Source organism: Aedes albopictus, chromosome 1, assembly GCF_035046485.1.
Source record: "Aedes albopictus strain Foshan chromosome 1, AalbF5, whole genome shotgun sequence".
NCBI classification, from domain to species: domain Eukaryota; kingdom Metazoa; phylum Arthropoda; class Insecta; order Diptera; family Culicidae; genus Aedes; species Aedes albopictus.
Genome location: NC_085136.1, coordinates 206,014,405 through 206,036,992, shown reverse-complemented (window position 1 = coordinate 206,036,992; position 22,588 = coordinate 206,014,405). Strand labels below are relative to the sequence as shown.

At 43.3% G+C, this 22,588-nt stretch overlaps 1 protein-coding gene across 1 annotated transcript; it reads left to right on the top strand.

Moving 5' to 3' along the window:
* Positions 1–4,576: 4,576 nt before the first annotated feature.
* On the top strand, positions 4,577–19,227 carry LOC134290759 (uncharacterized). The gene is made up of 2 exons (XM_062857955.1): positions 4,577–9,385; positions 18,901–19,227. The coding sequence occupies exons 1-2, from the start codon at positions 4,577–4,579 to the stop codon at positions 19,225–19,227; spliced, it is 5,136 nt and encodes a 1,711-aa protein (XP_062713939.1).
* The last annotated feature ends 3,361 nt before the right edge of the window (positions 19,228–22,588 follow it).

Below are 22,588 nucleotides of genomic sequence, written 5' to 3'. Positions count from 1 at the left end.
ATACTACAACGGCCTTCATCATGGAAGCTTTTGAAGAAGCTTGCCCTCTGCGGTCTGTGAAGACCACAAGAGGAACCCCTTGGTGGAACTCTGATCTGGCCAAGCTCAGGAAACAATGTAGAAAGAGTTGGAACAGACGACGTTCGGCTGGATCGGAGGCTTTCAGGTCGGCTCGAAAGGCCTACCAGAAAGCTCTTCGGTCTGCTGAACGATCCGGCTGGAAAAACCTTTGTACAAACGTTTCCAGTCTGAGTGAAGCCAGTCGATTGAACAAAATCCTTGCAAAATCTAAGGATTTTCAAGTGAACGAACTTCGTTTGCCAAATGGTGATTACACTTCCTCTGATGAGGAAGTTTTGGAATGTTTATTCAGTACACACTTCCCCGGATGTGTGGATATTACATCTTCGGATGAACCTGATGTCTTTTCTTGTAGTTATGATTCTTTAGCTTCGGCTCGGAGTATCATAACTTTAGATTCGATTGAATGGGCACTTAATAGCTTTGCTCCTTTCAAATCTCCCGGGACAGATGGGATTTATCCTATTTTGCTTCAGAAGGGATTTGATCATTTCAAACATGTTTTGAAACAACTACTTGTTTGCAGTTTTGCTACAGGGTATATTCCCAAATCCTGGCGGGATATTACTGTAAAGTTTATTCCGAAAGTGGGCCGTGCGTCGTATGAAGAAGCAAAGAGCTTCAGACCTATCAGTTTGACCTCTTTTCTTCTGAAATGCTTAGAACGCATTGTCGATCATCACATCCGTGATGTTCATCTGGCCAATGTGCCTCTCCATGTGAACCAACATGCTTACCAATCTGGAAAGTCCACTGTGACTCTTTTACACAAAGTTGTTTACGATATCGAGAAGGCATTCGCTCAAAAGCAATCCTGCTTGGGTGTTTTCTTAGATATCGAGGGTGCCTTTGACAACGTGCCTTTCGATGCCATATTGGAAGCCGCACGGGGTCATGGTATATCTCCAATGATTTCCAATTGGATTCACCAAATGCTCAAAAACCGACATCTCTTCGCGACATTGCGTCAAGCGGCGATTAGGAAATTGAGTGTTTGTGGATGCCCCCAAGGGGGAGTCTTATCACCACTTTTGTGGAATCTCGTAGCAGATACGCTATTGAGGCAACTCAATAATAGCGGTTTTCCTACTTATGGTTTTGCCGATGACTACCTAACATTGTTAGTCGGTATGTGCATCAGCACTAGCGTGGTTCAAAAAATCGTTTTTGCTCCACACCGCTTATTCGATTTTTAACCAGATTATATGCCTCCTCCCAAAATTTGAGCTCATTTGGTTGAAAATTGAGACTGCACAAGCCCATCAAAGTTTGTATGGGAATTACTATGGGAAAACGATGTTTTTCATTCAATCCACCGTAACATTTTCCTAAGTGCCCTAGTGGGTTAGTCGACCCTTGGTAATCCTAGGCTACTCTATTAGCTACAACTTTGCAGAAGACCGCATTCAAATCGGACGCCTCATTAATTAGTTACCGATTTTTATCCAGAATCGAAATCTTTACTCATGATGGTTAAACTAATCGGTGGGCATCACTGCATTTTGCAGTGGAACATAGTAGCCATGATTTCAGTGTGCTATCTTTGGCGCCATATGCAGCAATGTTGCCTGCTGGGAAGCTGGAGGATCACTGTTAAAGTTTGCCCAGTTGGATACAAATGGATAACTAATTAATGAGGCGTCTGATTTGAATGCGGTCTTCGGCAAAGTTGTAGCTGATAGAGTAGCCTAGGATTACCAAGGGTCGACTAACCCACTAGGGCACTTAGGAAAATGTTACGGTGGATTGAATGAAAAACATCGTTTTCCCATAGTAATTCCCATACAAACTTTGATGGGCTTGTGCAGTCTCAATTTTCAACCAAATGAGCTCAAATTTTGGGAGGAGGCACAGAATCTGGTTAGGAATCGAATAAGCGGTGTGGAGCAAAAACGATTTTTTGAACCACGCTAATCAGCACCCTTTTCGACCTGATGCAAAACGCTCTTCAGGTAGTTGAGGGTTGGTGTCGCCAATATGGCCTTTCGGTAAATCCGAGTAAAACATCTATTGTTCTTTTCACGGAAAAGCGAAACCGTAATGGAGTTCGACCTTTACGTCTCTTTGATTCTGATATCAATGTGACTGAACAGGTAAAGTACGTTGGAGTCATTCTTGATTCCAAGCTTTCCTGGACACCTCATGTTGAGTTCAGAATCAAGAAAGCTTGTATGGCCTTCGGGCAATGCCGGCGAACCTTTGGTACAACTTGGGGTCTTAAACCCAAGTATATCAAATGGATTTACACAACTGTTGTTCGTCCAATATTGGCGTATGGATGTCTTGTGTGGTGGCAAAAGGGCGAAGTGAGAACGGTCCAATCAAAATTAGGCCATCTCCAAAGGATGTGCCTAATGGCGATGTCTGGAGCGTTCTCTTCAACTCCTACGGCAGCGCTCGAAGTTCTCTTTGACGTTGCCCCACTACACATTCATCTCAAACAAGAAGCACTTTCTTGCACTTACCGTCTATGGGTACTCGGTTTACTAGAGGAATCTCCTGTAAACCGCACATCAACACACACCTCGTTGTTTCCACTTTTGGTGAATTGGGACAAAGTTGTCCTTGCTCCAAGTGATCTTACAATTGCTTGTAATTTTCCGTATAGGACATTTTCCACGAAATTCCCTTCCCGGGAAGAGTGGACATCTGGTTATCTGGAAAGAAGTATTTCAGACGGCATCGTATGTTACACTGATGGCTCCCTTCTCGAAGGTCGAGCAGGTGCTGGTGTTTATTCTCGTGAGCTAAGGCTGTATCAGTCTTATTCACTTGGTAGACACTGCACCGTTTTTCAGGCCGAAATCTTTGCTCTTATGTGCGGAGTGCAATCAGCACTTCAGCAGCACGTAATGGGCAAAGTAATATACTTCTGTTCAGATAGCCAGGCTGCTATTAAAGCACTTGCTTCGGCCAACTCCAGGTCGAAGATAGTTATCGCTTGTCGAACTCAAATCGAGGAGCTGAATTCAGCCAACGCTGTTCACCTTGTATGGGTACCTGGCCATTCTTCCATCGCTGGGAATGAATTGGCTGATGAGTTAGCTCGCACTGGAGCATCACATGACTTCATTGGCCCTGAGCCAGCTATTCCGTTATCGAAGTGTTGGGTAAAGCTTCAGATTCACACCTGGGCTGCTACTCAACACAGACAATACTGGAATAGTTTGGAGTCATGTCGTCAAACCAAATTGTATTGTACTGAGCCATCTCCAAGGGTGGCGAAGTATCTTACAAATCTGTCAAAGCAAAATTGCAGCATGCTGGTCAAAGCATTGACTGGCCACTGCCGACTCAGTTATCACATGGCGAATATTCAGCAAGCTGATTCATTTGCCTGTGATAGCTGTGAATCCGATTATGGAACTTCGTATTATTTAATATGTAACTGTCCAGTTTTTGTGCAATTGCGTTTCCGAGTACTCGGTAAACACTTATTAAGTGAAACTGACTTTAGAAACCTGAATCTGCAGGACATTCTGCTGTTCTTGACCCGCTGTGGTAAAGAGCTATAGGCTTTCTTTACGCTTTATGCGATATCACAGTGCCCTTTTCAGGGCGCTGTTTGAACCCATTGTGGTACGCTTATGCGATATTACAGTGTCCTTTTCAGGACGCCATGTGAACCCATTGTGGTACGCTTATGCGTGTATGAAGACCCTATTCCGTTACCTGTCCTTTTCCCTGTCCCATCCTTTTTTCCTTCCCTTCTCCCTCAGGTAAATGATGAATAGGCTCGTGTTTATGGTGATGGCACAAATTTCCCAAATGGAGGAGAACGTGCCTCTGGAGCCGACCTACTGATACCTACTGATACCATTCGGCGTCGGTCACGGGCCTGCGGCCTAGCCTTTCGTGTGTATGCGTGTGGTAGTAGTGGATTACCACAGCGCCAAGCACAACTGTCGACCATCCAGCGTCGGTAGTCCTCAGCTTCGACAGTGTGTCGAAAGCGTCATCGTGTGTGCACGCGCTGGCAGTGTGCCATCGCGTCGTCGTCGTCGGCAGTGAGCCGACTACAGTGAAGTGTGTGTGAGTGACTAGCAGAGGTCGGCACAGGGCCGATTCTGCCGGCACGAAATCATCGTCATCGCCGTCGGCAATGAGCCAAGCGGCATCGCATCCTCGTCGTCGTCATCGTTGTCGGCAGTGAGCCGACTGTGGTGAAGTGTGTGCAGCTAGCAGGTGTTGGCACAGGGCTGACTCTGCTGGCTCGAATCCTACGTGTTATGCATGTTGGCAATGAGCCAACATATTGTGGTCCTTCGAGCCGGATTCTTGTGTGAAGTGAAAATACAGTCCATTGAAGAACAAAAGTGATTGAACTGAACGTCGAAGACACAAAAGTGAACTGAAAGTGAAGAACTAAAACGAAACCGAACTGTGACAAGTGAACTCGAGAAACCAAGTAAAAAGTGAGTGATCGCTCTATCCGTAGCGAAAAGTTCCAATGTCTCTACAACATTCACCAGTGAAAAGCAACCAGCAGTCAACCATGGAGGAAGCGAAGGCCTACGTTCATCAGCGCGGACAGGTAAAGGGTAAGGTCACCGCAACCTTCAATAGTCTGGAGAGAGCGGAGGACGACCCCTCTCAGGTGAGTGTCCCTTTGTTAAAAGTTTATTCGAAAAAGTTGGAAACACATTATGCGGAATACTCCGCTTTGCACAAGGAAGTGTTGAGGCTCGTTCCTCCAAGTAAATTCGACGAACAAGATGAGAAGTTGAACGAGTTTGATCGTCTTCATACAGAAACGCTTGTTCGTCTGGAAGGCTTAATGGAAGCTTTCCAAAAGAAACCTTGTGATTCGACCACTGCTTTGCAGACTGATTCTTCCAGAATCATTGTTCAGCAGGCACCTCTTAGGGCTCCCATCCCAACATTTGATGGGAAATATGAAAATTGGCCTCGTTTCAAGGCGATGTTTGAGGACATCGTCGGCAAAGGTGCAGATTCTGATTCAATTAAACTGCACCACTTGGAAAAGTCCTTGATTGGTGCCGCTTCCGGAATCATTGATTCCAAAACTTTAGCTGATAACAACTACCATCACGCGTGGGATATTCTTACCGAACGGTATGAAAATCCTCGCATCATCATTGACACTCATATTTCTGAACTCTTGAGTATGAAGAGGATGAACAGCGAATCTCATAAGGAGTTGAGGGAATTGGTGGATACTTGTACCCGGAACATTGAGGGTCTCAAGTTCATGAAACAACCAGTGGACGCAACTGCTGGATTAATCGTCAACAAAATTTTAGTGTCTTGCCTTGATCCGACAACACGAAAGCAGTGGGAACGTACTCTGAATCATGGTGATTTGCCTGATTTGGACGATACTTTGTTGTTTTTGAAGGATCAGTGTCGCGTTTTGGAGCGGTGTGAGGTGGATAATCCCTCATCCGCTAAATCTCTACCGGGAAAGTCAGCTCAGTCTAATGCTAAACCTGCTATCGTCAAGGTTCACTCGGCAACGCCGGACGCTAGTAACGAGTCGTGCAGTTTTTGTGGAATGTCGCACTTCAGCTATCAATGTCCTGAGTTTCGAAAGCTATCCGTCTTGGAGCGTGTTAGTAAGGTGAAGGAATCTCGTTCATGTTTCAACTGTCTTCGTCGTGGGCACAATTCTGTCGATTGTTCGTCCAAAAATCGTTGTTCCAAATGTGGTAAGCGGCATCACTCCTTGCTGCACGATGATGGGAAGAAGCCTGATCAAAGTGTAAGTCTACCCGCCGCTTCTCCGAAGCCAGCTGATGCCGTTCAGAAGCCAGTTCCTGTGTCACCTCAGGCCTCGAATACCGATTCAGTCCAGTCGGCTACCGTGTCTTCGTCGTGTTCGCAGAGCATTGCACTCCCAAATGTTTTGTTGTTGACGGCTATGGTGCATCTGCTCGACAAATTTGGTCATCCCGTGCCTTGTCGAGCCTTCCTTGATTGTGGGGCTCAAACGAACTTGCTTTCTACCTCTATGTTTGTGAAGTTAGGGTTTGATGGACTTCCTGTGAATGTCGATATCGTCGGCGTCAGCTCCACTCGCAGTAAGTCTAACTGTCTGGTCGATGTGAGGCTTCGTTCGCAGTGCAGCGACTATCAAACGACTCTCCAGTGCTTGGTCACCGCGAAGATCACTAATCCGTTGCCATCAAGGCAAATCGACATTTCTGAGTGGAATATTCCCTCCATTATCAAGCTGGCCGATCCTAATTTCAATGTTCCAGCCGCAGTAGACTTACTGATCGGGATGGGTCATTTCTTTGAGCTCTTGAGGATAGGCCATATTGTTCTTGCTGAGGGTCTTCCCGAGTTGCGTGAAACTGAACTAGGATGGGTGATCGCTGGTGAAATCCGTGATGAAGAATTGGCTTTGGTTAACGTCACACAGGTGAATTGCGTTGCTATCGAGTCGCTCAACGAGACAGTCAAGCGTTTTTGGGAGATCGAGGAGGTTGAAGTTTGCTCTGCTCCCACAGGAGAAGAAGAAGAGTGTGAGGAATTGTTTCGCAACTCGTATCAACGTGATGTCAACGGTAGATATATAGTGAAGCTACCGATCCGTGAAAATGTACACGAACTTTCTGATAATCGTACATTGGCCCTTCGTCGTTTTTTCTTTCTCGAAAGACGGTTGCTGAAGGATCCCGAGCTCCGTCTGCAGTACTCTAACTTCATTGAAGAGTACAAATCTCTCGGTCACTGCAAAGAAGTTGTTGAGGCGCACGATGTCCCAGGACAAATGAAGTATTACATGCCGCATCACGCCGTTTACAGGCCGTCGAGCACAAGCACAAAGTTAAGGGTTGTGTTTGATGCGTCGGCGAAGCCCGTGTCAGGAGTGTCTCTCAACGATGTGTTGAAGATAGGTCCCGTCGTTCAGAATGACTTGATATCAATTCTGTTGAGATTTCGTAAACATCCTTTCGTCTTTACCGCTGATATTCAAAAAATGTATCGGCAGATTTTGATTGATCCTGAACAAACCTCGTTGCAGAGAATTTTCTGGCGGTCCAACCCAACCGACCCCATCAAGGTTCTCGAATTAGTGACTGTTACGTACGGCACTTCTGCTGCTCCTTTCTTGGCTACCAGGTCCCTAGTTCAACTGAGTGTCGATGAAGGAGCCGATTTCCCTCTTGCAGCTCGCGTGATACAAGAGGACTGCTATGTTGATGATGTGTTGTCGGGAGCGAAAACCATTCAAGAAGCCATTGAATGTCGTCAACAGCTCCAAACGTTACTAGCCAGGGGTGGTTTTCCGGTGCATAAGTGGTGCGCCAACGATGAAGCGATTCTTCAGGATGTCCCTGAGGCTGAGCGTGAAAAACTAGTTCTTCTTGATGATCTGTCGGCAAATGAAGTGATGAAGACTCTCGGATTAACGTGGAATCCGAGGAGCGATGAGTTTCTATTTTGTCAATCCCTTTCGTCCGAAGAGTCAACTGTGACAAAGCGTCAGCTGTTCTCCGAAATTGCGAAAATGTTTGACCCGTTGGGCTTACTTGCTCCAATTACCGTTCTGGCTAAGCGTTTGATGCAGCAAACCTGGGCTGCAAAAATAGGTTGGGATGAGTCTCTCTCTGATGACATCCTAAGAGACTGGTTACAGCTTCGCAATTCTCTCGCATCCGTTCGTGACATCGAAATTCCCAGACCAGTAACCGGTCCCGCGTATGAGTCTCTTGAGCTACACGGGTTCGCAGACGCTTCAGGAATAGCGTACGGTGCCTGCCTGTATGTTCGCAGTATTCTCCCAAATGATTGTTGTGTCGTCAGGTTGTTGTGTAGCAAGTCTAAGATTGCCCCTCTGCAAGAGTTGACAATCCCTCGAAAGGAACTGTGCGCAGCCGTGCTGCTGTCCAGGTTGGTGAAAAAGGTTCAATCGACGTTGCATGTTCAGTTCTCTTCCGTTTGCCTTTGGTCGGACAGTCAGATTGTCCTCTCGTGGCTGCAGAAGGCGCCAGCGAAACTGCAGCCATTCGTTCAGAATCGTGTGGTGGAGATATCAAGGGAATGTGGTCTCTACAAATGGTGTTACGTCCGGTCCAAAGACAACCCGGCCGATGTGATCTCTCGCGGCCAGCTCCCACGTAGTTTGAAGGAAAACTCGCTATGGTGGGAAGGGCCTCCTTTTCTCCAATCGAAGATATACGAATCACCAGTTCTTGATCAACTGCCTGATGGCTTGATGCCTGAAATGAAACCAGTTTCGGTCGTGGCAATGCCCGTAGTGAATTGCGACGATCTGCCACTCTTTAAGAAATTCGGATCTCTACGTAAACTGCAGCGTGTTCTTGCCTACGTTCAGCGATTTTTGAAGAATTGCCGTACCAAGAATCCGGAGGATCGAGTCAAGTGTAAATATCTTTCCGTCCCCGAGCTCCGATCTGCTCTCCATACTATCGTTCTGGTTATTCAACGCGAATCTTTGTCCGATGAAATCGAAAAAATGGAGAGCGGTGAACCGTCTAAACGGTTGAAGACTCTCGGCCCGTTTTTGCATAACGGAGCCTTGCGAGTGGGTGGCCGTATTCAGAAGTCACGAATGTCGTTTGATGCAAAGCATCAATATATCCTGCCAAAACATCCACTCACTGATTTGATTATTCGCCAATATCATTTGGAACATTTACACATTGGTCCTTCTGGTCTGTTGTCCGCTCTTCGTCAACGCTTCTGGTTGTTGGGTTCGCGTTCCGCCGTGAGGAAGATTACCGTTTGCTTGGTAACGAAATCCGTCCACTTGGAACTCGTCTCGGATATGTCAACTGCTGCTTTCATTGCTGCGATGCAGCGTTTCATTAGTCGCAGAGGAATTGTTCGTGAGTTTCACTCTGACAATGGCAGCAATTTCCGTGGAGCTAAAGCTGAGCTCCACGAGTTGTATTCGATGTTTCGTGATAATGTCACTGTTCACCAAATCGAGTCATTTTGCCAGAACAAGGAGATTGCCTGGCACTTTATTCCGCCTGACGCCCCTGAATTTGGTGGAATGTGGGAAGCTTCAGTGAAAAGCGCGAAGTATCACTTGAAGCGTATCCTCAAGGGAACTCCGTTAACCTTTGAGGAGATGTATACTCTATTAACGCAAATTGAAGCGGTCTTGAACTCGCGGCCGCTTTTTTCGCACTCAGACGATCCCGCTGAGGGTGAGGTCATCACCCCAGCTCATTTCCTCATAGGCCGCCCTCTAACGGCCGTACCGGAGCCTTCATACGAAGGTCTCAATACAAATCGTTTGTCAAAATGGCAGCACCTGCAACAAATGCGGGAACATTTCTGGAGGTCGTGGGTGCACGATTATCTCGTAAGTCTCCAACCAAGAGGAAAGAACTTCGTTCGCTTTCCAAACGTTCGTCCTGGAGCTGTCGTTCTGTTGGAAGACAAGACACTTCCGCCCCTGCAGTGGAAGTTGGGAAGAATCGTCCAGGTTTATCCCGGGGAAGATAATCTGGTCAGGGTAGTTGATGTCAAAGTGGGAAACGCTGTGTACAGACGACCGATTACTAAAATATCTATTCTTCCAATAGAGGACAATAATGCAAAGGGGGGGGTCCCAGGATTTGAGCGACAACCGCCCGGGGGATGATGTTCGCTATAGCGAAGGTTCGTAGCGGATCACCCGTATCGCCACCGCATAACCGAGTCGCATGTTTTCAACGTGCACGCCAAACACGTCCGATCCCGTCCATCACGAGCTTGGCCAGCCAGCAGAGAAAAACGAAGCCAACCGCCGCCTTGCATCACCGCATCACCGTGTGGATCGACCGACCAATCAGGAGCAAGCTCGAAACGGAGGGGAAATTCAAATTATGTAACTGCTATAAAAGGGATACCAACCCACGCAGTGGGATTCAGTATTGTACCAAAAGTCGAAGAATAAACATCATTAGTTTAAGTGAAGTGAAGTGTTTTTAGTGAGAACCCAGCCCAGCTAGGAAGGCAGATTCCGAAGTGCAATCGATCCAACCCGTGTCCAGCCAGTTCAGCTTGGTGCCAGCGTGCCGTTCCACTTGAGTCGTGGCTTTCTTTCATCCAGTGCTAGCTCGCTACTTTCCCAGCTCTTTTCAGAGCTACCACTTGAGAGTTATTCAAGTAGTCGATGCTCCCCGCGAGGTGAAATGAAAGCCACATTTTCCTGGTCGGCACCAAGCGTAGTTTCGTCGGAGGATTGTGCTCGTCCACCATTCGGCGTCGGTCACGGGCCTGCGGCCTAGCCTTTCGTGTGTATGCGTGTGGTAGTAGTGGATTACCACAGCGCCAAGCACAACTGTCGACCATCCAGCGTCGGTAGTCCTCAGCTTCGACAGTGTGTCGAAAGCGTCATCGTGTGTGCACGCGCTGGCAGTGTGCCATCGCGTCGTCGTCGTCGGCAGTGAGCCGACTACAGTGAAGTGTGTGTGAGTGACTAGCAGAGGTCGGCACAGGGCCGATTCTGCCGGCACGAAATCATCGTCATCGCCATCGGCAATGAGCCAAGCGGCATCGCATCCTCGTCGTCGTCATCGTTGTCGGCAGTGAGCCAACTGTGGTGAAGTGTGTGCAGCTAGCAGGTGTTGGCACAGGGCTGACTCTGCTGGCTCGAATCCTACGTGTTATGCATGTTGGCAATGAGCCAACAGTATACCAAAGTGGAGAATCCTTGTCGCTTGTCGTTTTGACAGGTCTCCTGCTCGATTGGAACTATGGGGATGACACTAGATCGACTGTTCCAATTTTGACGTTTCTCCTCTTTGTTCTATCCAGACTCGTTAGTATAAACATATCAATAATGCCTCTAAATGTTTCTGGAAGGCTGAGGGCGCGATCCACGAGAACCCTAAAAGTAAACAGTCCTCGCTTGGGTCTAGGAGGCATGCTTGCAGTGCGAGGAGCTTTGGTAGCTTTTTTCTTGCTACCTTGTCGAATATTTGTCTTTGAAGTGTATTTAACAGGCGGAGACGGGGATGACAGATTCTTGCTACAACATGGATCTGAAGCTAAAGGAACCTGATTATTCGGAGTTTTTAAATTTACCCCGCCTCCTTTGACATTAGGCAAACTTTTGAGGGAAGACTTCAAAAAGACCTTTCGGCGCAATCCCGGGGATGGTGATGACTTCCTTTTTCCAGGTGCGTGTACCTCCGAAAGAGATCCACCCTCATCAGTTTCGCCATCGTCCTGATCATCGGAAGACAACTCCTGATATGGATTTTCAACTGGGACAGCTGATTCAGACACGGAATCTGGTGTTTTAAAAGATTTCACCATCTCCGCATATGTCTGTTTGGAGCGCCTTATGATAGAGCGACTCTCATTTCGAATGCGTCTTTTGTAAGCAAGTCATGTGGATCTCCACCACAGTAGCTACATTTTTCCGCTTTCTGTGTGCAAGAGTCCTCCAAATGAGCTTGGTTGCATTTGCCACAACGGGGCTTGTTGTCGCAAAAGCTATCACTGTGACCAAACTGCTTGCATTTGGTACAATTAAAAACCTTCGGCCTAAAAAGATTCACTGGGTAAAAACCACCATCGATTACAACAAATTCCGGGAGGACGGAACCTGGAAAAGTCACTCGAAAAAACGCTGAAGGCGAGTACATCTTTTTATTTCCTTCCATGGAAGCCTTAGATAAGCGTTTACAGTCTAGGATAGCCACATCAGGAGTTGACCTATTTTTGAATCGACCAAAGCCGGTCTTGATGTCCTCACATGTCAGCATTTCGTCGAGGATCTTTCCCTCCACCTCCACTTCTCGTGCTGGCACATAGACCGCGTATTCAACAGTAATCGCGTCGTGTTGAGCAATTTCATTTGCTGCTTTGTAGCTAGGTGCGGTAACACGCAGCTTGGATGCTTTCACTTGGTGAATAACGGTCTCAGGATACTTACGCGTCAGCTCTCGAGAAATCGAAAGCATATTCAATGGTTTGCATTTGCGCTGGAAATAGACAACCCAAGGCCCAGGCGAAGATGGCTGATAAAACCGCGTACGAGCAATGATATCATTGGGAGGCGTTTCGCCTCCATTGGATTCATCCATGCGCAGGAGAAGAATTAATACAAAATTGGTTTATATTTTAACACACTCTGTGTGGAACGTTAGCTAATAAGAAGAAAAATAAACCGGCAAAAAAAATTCACAAGAAAAAATATATATATAAAGAGAAAAAAAAATTACAATTGTTCACTCTGGCCTCAGCCCACTGTTGAGCCTCAGCCCACTGTAGAGCCTCAGCCTAGGGAACGTTCAAAAATTACGTCCAACATTTGGGGAGGGGGGGGGTCTAGAAAAGTGTGACAGTACGTGTATTGAGTATAGGGAATTTGCTCGACAGAGGGGGGAGGGGGGGGGGGGTCTAGAAATCCCGGAAAATGATGGACGTAATTTTTGAATCTTCCCCTACTGTTATTGCAAAGTGGACAAACAACTAACACGTGATGACGTGATGAGCGGAGGAATGGGACAACACAAAACGAGATCGAATATCGATTATACTTATCGAGTGTATAGATAGCTGTTTGTTGGTGATGCCTCGAATGCACAGACAAAACGCTGCTGCTGCTTTTGTATCACCCGTCACACTCGTCACCGCCGCCGTTGTTGTCGGGCCCGCTATTGATGGCGTGGGTAATTAAATTTCCGTTGCACAGTGCACTATTCCAATGCCTGCTTCCTTCCCGCGATCGCGGATCGCCCAAGACAATCGTCTTCGTCCTCGGTAGGATAAATAACTCGCGATATAAAAAACCACTAGGTGGGCAAAAAAACTCCACCGGCTACAAAGCGATTGACTGCGATTCAGACACGGTACACACGACCGGCTGCTTCAAACGATCGGTAAGGAATGGAAAACTCCTTTGAATGAGTTTCTTTTGAAGTCTTCCACAAAAAAGCCTAAACATTGGTATCGAATACAAAAAAGGGTTTGAGGTTACACTAGTTTTACAAAACAATATAAAAACAGCTAAAAATATATTCTGCCTTTAATAATAAGAGTTTGTTCTATGTGCTTTGGCCCAAGATCCTGCGGCGCACCTGAGAGATGGTCACGGCGCACCAGGGCGCCGCGGCGCACAGTTTGGGAAGCACTGATTTAACAGTATTCATGGCTAAACATTGAGATAATAGCACTGCCCAAATTATATGTATACTCAGGTGTATACCTGAGATTATCCAACACATATTGGCCTCCTAAAGAGAGGTTATGTTTTGTGAAATCCGATTTCGTATTTTAGTGATTGAATCATTCCAGATAATCTTTTTTATAAAAACCGAGTAGAAAAAAAACGATTTACCGCCAATTAAACGCCAATATTCGGTGTCCAAAATGCAATTCTATTAGACATCGTACACAAATTACGTAACGCTATAGGGGGAGGGGGGAGTCTAGCTTAGCGTTACAAGCCATACAAAATATTTTTGGTTTTCATACAAAAAGCGTTACAAGGGGGAGGGGGGGGGGGGTTGAGTCTGAAATCGCCGATTTTAGCGTTACGTAATTTGTGTACCATGCCTTAGGCGATTGGAAATTGGGATTTTCTCTTCCTTAAATGCTTTTGTTAAGATTTTTGTCACCAGGAAAGCAAAGTGCAATCATAATATGCGCGTATTAGTAACTTTGCAAAAGATTGAATTGGTTTCTATGGATTTTGAGGTAACATCCAACGTTGTGCTCAGCCTGTCCAAAATACATTTTTTTTATCTTTATTAAAGAGACTTTCAGCCCTCGGCTGGTTCGTCTCTACCAAAATACATGAATTACCCTACTTTGTATTGATCTTGTTCGCTTTGTCACTAGGTATACAGAAACTTTCAGATTCTGGTCTTTGTTCGAACGATTTTCACTTAAGTTTTGGTTGGAATTAATGATAACTCTTGGGAACGCAATCAAAACAAATGAGAAATTCCGCAAGAGCTGCATGCTTTCCGTCAGTTAGCCAGATAAATATTTGTTGAGAATTTTACCATCCAAACGAACACCAGCAATTTTGCAACCAAAATTGCTTTGTTTCAGCATTGCACCCCAGAGATATCGAGTAAACAGCAGTGGAGGTGCTGCTGGACGATGGTTGTAGGTTCCTACCTATGATGGTACTCATCCTGTGCCCGGCGCTTCTTTATTGTGTTGCGGATTTATGATTTCCGACCTATGCTAGCTTCTGCTGTTCGGGCTGCTCCGGAGCATTCGCTTTGGTTAGGGCAATGTAGGCCATAATATTTTTCACAGTAGCTTGATGGTGAACCATCTTCACAAATCGAATTAGTCTCTCAACATTCTTGGTGATAAGTTCAATCGAGCAAGAAAATTCGCAACAGGAGAGTTTCAAGAAAATTGATTCAATCTCAACGTCATGGTAGCTTTCTTCGTAGCTATTACGGTTTTATAGTGTCATCTCATGAAAGCATAGGTTACGGTTTTGCCATCCTGGTACACTCAAGTGTACTGAATGGTTATATGTTCACTCAAACAATGAATTTTCGATAGAAGGTACGGATGGGTCGAGTCACACATATCCATCAGGCTCTTTTGTGTTTTTCTCCTATTGGTGAGATGTTTCCAGTTATAGAGACAATTAATCAAGCCAACGCCAAATGGGTGATTGCAGCGTTACGTAATATGTTAACAAACCCTTGGCTTTGCTACGCTATTAAATCGCTAAACATTGGTAGCTATCAGGTAGCTATCACTATTACGGCGGAACACACGTGTTGGTTTGAAATTGCCTTAATACCGATACGGTATACCCTGTACCCAGTGTGTGGCGTTTCGCAGCGGAGCAAAGTTATGGGAAAAATATGGTCTGGTGTAAGCGCTGTCGGTGCTTCCTCCCGTAAATTATGCACCATAAACTTTGGACATGGGAGGCTAATGGAATTTTCTGAAGGCATTTCCCCAGTGTGCGTTTGGGTATAAAAAACGAGCCACCTACGAGCGGTTCGAAGCGATAGATTGACCAGCAATTTTTGCGGAAAGGACCTGTGAGATACGTGTAGCAATAGGATGTGGGTTTTCAAGAGAAAAAAAAACTTCATATTGAGCCCAATCAAACCCTTTTTGATTTTGAAGGCGGTTCACGATGTATTTTTTCTCTGGTGCCTTTTCTTCAAAATATTATTCGAACATAACTTAAATGACATGTAGAAATGAAACTCTGTAAAATAGCTGCATCGTATATTGTTGGTCGACATTTTAGATTTTCTGTTAATACAGAAAATATAATTAACAAACAAAATTCATCAACCATGAGCAAGGTTCCAAGAATTAGTGCAGTTTGATGTGTCGCAAGATAAGTTCCAAACTTGTCCACTTTCGCTGGTGCTGGTCCGGATAACTTGAATGACCATAGCTCCGGAACGCCAGGAGCAATCCGAACCATTTTCAATAAAAATCAATGCGGTAAAATTCTCGTTCGATTTGTGCTAAAATTTCATCAAAGGTTCAACGGGAAGTGCGTCAAAAGTGAATGACCGTTTTGTATACAGACATTTTCTGAATTCGTCAAACTAAGCTGATTGATATGTGAAACTTGACCCTCCGAACCTTCTACCAAAAATTCGTTTTTTCATTCAAACGCATAAACACTTTGAAAGGCAAAAAAAAAAACAAATCTAGCCATAACTGTACGCTTGAAACTTGCTCACTTGCCTCGCCTCTGAACATGATCTCAAGAGAACAATGCAAGAAATTTACGCTTGGTTTACTTCTTAATATTCACGCTATTAGCCAAAATGTGCACAGATTTAATTAGTTTGGCTTGTTAGCTTGAACAGTACCCAAACCCGGTTTCGGGCATGGCTGTTTATTTCGCAACCAGCAGCAGTTCTTGCAGGCAGTAACGTGGCAGTAATCAAGAAAGTATACCGTCGACGACGGGGAAACTAGCTTTTTAAACTCAGTCACGAAAAATGTCCCATTATCTCCTGACAGCGGCAGCGTTAAAATATGCTTTTGAATATTTAAGCAATCTGGGGACAATCCTGAGTGGTTGTATCTTTTTTGGAATGGAATGTAGTCGTTTGTGGAAACCGGCTGGTATGACATTTTATGATGTTAGATAAAACTAATCAGTCGAGAAATGAACATTTGTCTTTTTCTGTTGAGAATTTATCATTCAATATATACAACACTGTAATAACATTTTGTTCTACTTTTAAGCCAGACATCCAGGCTTAAACTAATTTCTTTCAGAAAGTTATGTAAGGATTTACATTCAAGTAAGAATTTAAATCCTTACATAACTTTCTGAAAGAAATTGTGGATACAAACCAATACACGATGACAACACTAGCGCCACCAAACACCATATTGCCACAGTCAGTGGTGATTTAAAATATTTCAAGTGGTGTTATACATGGGAAACAAACAAACCGATTGCAGCGCCACTTTGTTGCCAATGAAATATTTTTTACACAAAAATGGACTTGGATGTCTGTTCTCTGTGGCTGGACTGCAGTACATAAAAGCAGCCATCAATGACGCAGCCGAGAGCACCACGTGGAAAAAAGTCAACGGAACATATGGTTCGACGAGGAGTGCAGAACGATTTTGAAGAAGAAGAACGCAGCGCGGACGGTAATGCTGCAGAAAGAAACCCGGCAGAACGTGGAACAGGAGTGGAAACAGCAAACCCGCCTCCTACGAAAGAAAAAGGCACTGCCTGGAAGAAGCGATGTGCGAAGAAATGGAACTACTGTACCGTCCCCAAGAAACACGAAAGCAAGGTTCGTATCGATGAGCATTCACTTTGATTTTTTGGCCGATCGGGATCTTCAAACTCGCCATGCATTATTTCATCGCTAGGCAATGAACGCAGCTGTCACTTTTTCGTTGGGATAAAAATTTCCAGTCTCAGTGGTGCATGTCAACAAAGGCACTCACGCTCTCATTGTGGTGTTCACTCACCCATCAAAGTTATCGGAAAGCTACTCGAACACAGCAGAGTGAGAACGAAGTAAAAATTGTACCGGAGATTATCGCGGCGATTTAAGTTCAAAATGACGAGTGAAAGTGAATCACTATGAGTGAAAAACGGAAGCTGCAGAGGGATGTGGTGTTAAATGTTGTTGAAGAAATCGCGGGTGCAGATGGGAAAACGATACGGTATCACTGCCGTGCTAACTGCGATGAAAATATGCAGTGTAATTATGTGCAAACAGTGTTCGTTCCCGGAAACTTCAAGCGACATTTACTCAGCTGTCACTCTAATGTCGCCAAAGAGCTCGGATTTGTGCTGAAGGAAGAGCCTCCAGTTAAAAAACCTCGCACATCGAAGCTAATTGTGGAGTCTTCTGTGAGCCAAGTTATTCTTGGTACGCTACAAATGGCAACTGAAAACAACTTGCCCTTGCGTTTCCCGGAATAGTGCTGTGCCTTAAAATCGATTCCGCAACTCGAAAAGGCAGATCAGTTTTTGGAATCAATCTGCAGTTCATCGATGAAAATGGACAAGTTCGCATAAGACATCTCGGTACAAGTACAATTTTTTGCACTATATAAAGGGTCACTCAAAAATTGCAAATGACACTCAGACCCTATTAAAAAAAATCATTTATTAAAAGACATCTTATTTAGGGTGCTTTTCTTCTTAAATCATTATTCCAGATATTAAAAAAAAAAACTATCATTACATAGGTATTTCATTTTATTTGAATGCTCTTGCAGCTGTTCACGAAATGATCGAACGCCAGACCAAAGAAAATCTACAAAAAGTTATGGAAGAGCAGCTTCAACTAATCGGTGTTGACCTACAGCAGGTTCTAACGGTCACTCATGATAATGGCGCCAATATGGTTGCATCCGTGAAGTGCTTGAAAGCATTACTATCCCATCGCGAAACAGATGAGCATGCACCGCTTTCTACAATTTTCCAAGGGGAACATAATATCATGCAATACGTTGAGGTCAAAGAAGAATAAGAAGATTCTGATAATAACGACGAAGACGAAGAAGTACACCTGGCTGAAGAGGACGATCCGATTGCAGACGATTTTGTGGATGGAGAAGGAGATGATCATATTTCATTGGATTGTACTGGTGAAGACGAGGAAATTGATCTACTCGAAAGCGTCAGGTGTGGTGCACATACGGCCCAACTAGCAGTCTGGGATGTCATGAAGCCGTATAAGCGTCGACTCAACGAGATCAACAAAATATGCATTAAGATGCGCCACAAGGAATTCCAACACGTGTTCAAATGTTACAAGTTTCCGGCTCCTCCGAAAGTGAACGAAACCCGTTGGAATGTGTGGTACTTATTGCTGAAGTATGTTAGGTCCGTGAAGGAACATAAAAAACAATGCCTTAATGAAGGCATGTCTCACAGTTAGCTCAAATCTCATATGACACGTGTATTCCCATAGTGAGGACCATCAGATTTCATTAACATTAATATTTAAATTAAATTAAAAATACTTTAATTCCCCAACAGTAATCCTATGTTTTCATCCTCAGATTTTGCTCGTCACTGGACTTTTATTGGTAAATTTTGTGAAGCTTTCGAACCGATGTTTATTCTAACAATGCAGCTTCAGAAGAACCATGTACCTCTCTCACAGCTCTACGTGGATTGGCTGACATGCACGGCGAAATTGAAAACTATTAATGGAAATACACTGGCAAGGAAACTGATGAAAGCGATGGAGTTCAGGATGCAGAACATAAAAGGAAGCACAGCTTTTAAAGCGTGTGTGTACCTTGATCCTAGGTTCAATTATATTGGATCCAAGCGCATTTCTGCTGAAGACAAAGAGGAAGTGAAGGTATGTAACTACTTATTTTTAGTTCACTCGTACGCTATATTTTGTGAATATTGTTAATAATTGTGTACTATATTTTCAGAAATATTTGCTGGCGTTGAATAAGCGACTAGATCAACTATCGACCACCGAAACCCACGAAGAATCTATGGATCAAGGACAGCAAGAATTTCAGAACGACCTAGTTGAAGATTTTCTAGCTGAACTCTTCGAGGAGGACACTCAGCTTTCGCTACCCGACCGAGAATCAGCTGACAGCTTACTTGGAGAAATCGTCAAGCTTGAATACAGGCCAAAAGTAAACATTACTACATCGTCTTCAGCCAACATTTGCAGCCAATCAACGGAACCACAACCTAGCTCATCGAAAAAGATTTGGGATGCAATTTGTATTAGCTATTCGATATAATCATAAAGAAAAACATAGAAGTAGCTTACTTAGAGAATATTCAAGTGATTCTCATAACTTTTTTCATGTTCTAATTTGTTCTGCGAGCATTGGTGAGATACCTCACACCTCGTTTTTACTATCGCCGAGATTATCGCCATGAGTGGGAATCGCAATGAAAGCTGAAAATCAACGCGATAATTATTGTTCATTTTTTTAAGCAGATGATCAGTCAATGCGCAACGAAAATGTGCTTGAGAGTGAACTCAAGATTTTTATCCCAGTTGAGAGACGGGGCACTCACTGATACATGGAGAGTTCATTCACGAGATTGTCAGTAAGCTGAAGAGTTGTTTTGCTCAAGATGAATGTCTGTGTCGTTTGATACTGATCCTAATTGTTTACCTATCGCAAAAATTATCGATTATCATTAACCTTGCACGAAAGTAATCTGCCCCATTTACAACAAAGGTGATCACAATTTTTAATGTTGCCTACATAGTGCTATCTCGGATCAACTTCCGTCGTCAGTCACCTAGAACAAATGAGCCGGAAAGTTATCTAGCCGGCTTTATCGACGGCCGGTCGACAACGGACCACATCTTCACCGTAAGGCAAATCCTTCAAGAAATGCCGAGAATACCAGGTCCCAACGCATCACCTGATCGTCGACTTTAAATTGACATACGACAGTAACGACCGCACAGAGCTTTGGAGAATCATGAATGAAAACGGCTGGGAAGCTGACCAGACTACTCAAAGCAACGATGGACGGTGTACAAAACTACGTAAGGTTGGCACAAGAAAGCTTAGAGCTCAGAGAGCACAGTACACGATCTGGTGGGCATTAGGCGTGACCAAGGATGGAGAGCGGCAGCCACGAACCGACACACAGCAACAATAACATTGCGAGTGGTGCATCGCTTCCCACTGGCGATGGAGTTAGGTAGGTCGGGTGGATCGGGATGTACTGTTTTTTGGTGTGGTCTTTATCAATTCGCATCATCAAAGAAAAGTGTGAGTAAATATTTATGGAATAGCATAGCATAGCATAGCATAGCATAGCATGAATACTTGCACAAATCTTGGATGGAGTTGCAAAGTTGAATATATACATTTACATTGCTGATGTCGCTACTATCCACAATGTCATAGATTCACTCAGCTTCACACACCTGGCCAAGTCCTTGCAAGCATTTATAAATCCCTTCATCAACTTAGAAAGAGCCCAGAACTGAAGCATCTTCCAATAGATGAAAGGATGTTGAAAAAAGCGAATTTTCAACTTATGTATATGCAGTTATAAAGTAAATATACTGAAGTAGAATTATTTATAAATAAATAATATTGGAAAGATCTCACCAATTGTTGTGTGGTTTTTGTGGTTCTGTGAGTAAATATTTATGGAATAAGGCAAATATTCGGCATTCGGATTTGTATTGAAAAAAACTTGAGGCCCAAAACTTGTTTGTTACCCTAATCATAGCATTGTTGATGCGTGAATGGACATTATCGTTTCATTGGTAATACAACACTAACCGTTTTGGTATGCTCCATTGTAAACCTTAATTTCTCTCGTCAAGGATTATGCTTACCGTTTGCCGACTATCGGCGTCAATCGCTCGCCACTTGGTTGAGCTGAATGAATTCAAGCATCATGCTTTCTCTGTTACGAACCGGAATAATAATTAAACTGCCTGGAGGTGTGCACGTGGCTGCACATTTGCTTTGATGCGATGTCGGTAATCGTTTACAAGTTAAACGGATGAATGAACATTGAACACCATGATGATTCGATCAAAACTAAATGGGTAACAATGCATATTAGGGTTAACGATATCGGTTCGGAGTATTTGCCAGCGCCAGCGGAGTATTTGCCAGCGAGATTTGTGGGTGATGCATTTTCAAAAATGTTAACCTCCCGGGTAGAGCTTAATGGCAAAAGAATGGCAAATTTTACCATTAAAACAGAATGTTTGAATGGCAAAATGTGTTATTTGTTTGTTTGAAATAAGAGTTAAAATAACAAAATTTTGGTAACAGAAAAACATAAAAAAAACCTTCTTTTGCCATTGTAATAACAAAGTAATGGTAAAGCATGCGGATTAAATTGAAGAACAAAATAAGTTATTATTGAGATATCAATAACAAAATAAGACCCAAATTAACTGTTATCGGTGAATAACAAAATATGACATTCTTGAGTTATTGATAACAGAATAAGAACAAATTTAGCTGTTTATGTGGCGATCAAAATAATGGTAGGTTTAGTTGTTCAAATTCAATTTTAAAATAATGGTAGATTCAGTTATTATTTCAAAGTAGCAGAAGAAAGGTAAAATGAGCTATTTCTTTTTTTTTTCAATAAAATTTTAGTTCATCAATCAATGTAAAAACAGTTTTATTTTGTGGAAATTAAAAACTCAAAACGAAACGAACTTAAACATCAAATTCACTTTGATGAACGTAGCCACCGTTGCGTCGAAAAAGATAGATACGTCGTTTTACAAATTATACTCTTTAATTGTTTGAGTTCTAAATTAACATAAATTGATATGCATCAAATAGAATCCAATGCGAATCAAACACACAGCTGAGAATCCGGATTTGTTTACTTTTGAATTGAAAAGTTATGCTTGAAATATACAATATAATATTAATATGTTAATATGTAAAATATGTTATGGTGCCTAATGTTTATAAATAGTTTCTCACAATATCAAAATAATGGCAAATTTAGCTAGGAATGTAAATTATGTTATTGTTTTGATATTTTATACAATTCATTATAAAAGGTGCCAAATTGCAAGTTTTACCATGATAGTAGTTTTCGTTATTGATGTGTTATTTAGCATTATTCATGAATAACATATCAATGACAAGATTTGCTATGATTGTATATTTTGCTATTGATTTGCCATTTTAAGTTTTTCATAATAACAGAAAAATGGCAAAACGAGATATGATGGCAAAACCAGTTATTATATTGTCCTTTGTTTGCCATTAGCCTCAACCCGGGCTATCACGAATGGTATGCCTAGAATTGAAGTTATCAATAGACGATTTCACTTCTCGATTTCAAAAATGAAAATTTTGATTTCTACTGCACTGACGTCGCTAAACAAATAGATTGTGCAAAACAATGAGCAAATTATGTTTTTTTGTTTGTAATACGTACTGAGAAGTATATCTATAGGAAACATCAAAACAATGAATTATTTAACTTCCTTAGCATATTCCCTTGGGCATTTGAAATGATCAATTGGGTTTTTAAATTAAGAAAAATATATTGACTTTTCGATTTTATACGAAAGAGCACCTTTTTCTGAGCCATTATGATTTTTTCAGATTTTTCCGCATATCGTTCTAATCTACGCTACCA

Excerpts from the sequence above, each read along its gene's own strand:
- LOC134290759 (XM_062857955.1), top strand. The coding sequence starts at position 4,577 with ATGGAGGAAGCGAAGGCCTACGTTCATCAGCGCGGACAGGTAAAGGGT. Across the intron at positions 9,386-18,900 it reads CGTGGGTGCACGATTATCTC|AAATATTTGCTGGCGTTGAA; the intron begins GTAAGTCTCCAA and ends CTATATTTTCAG.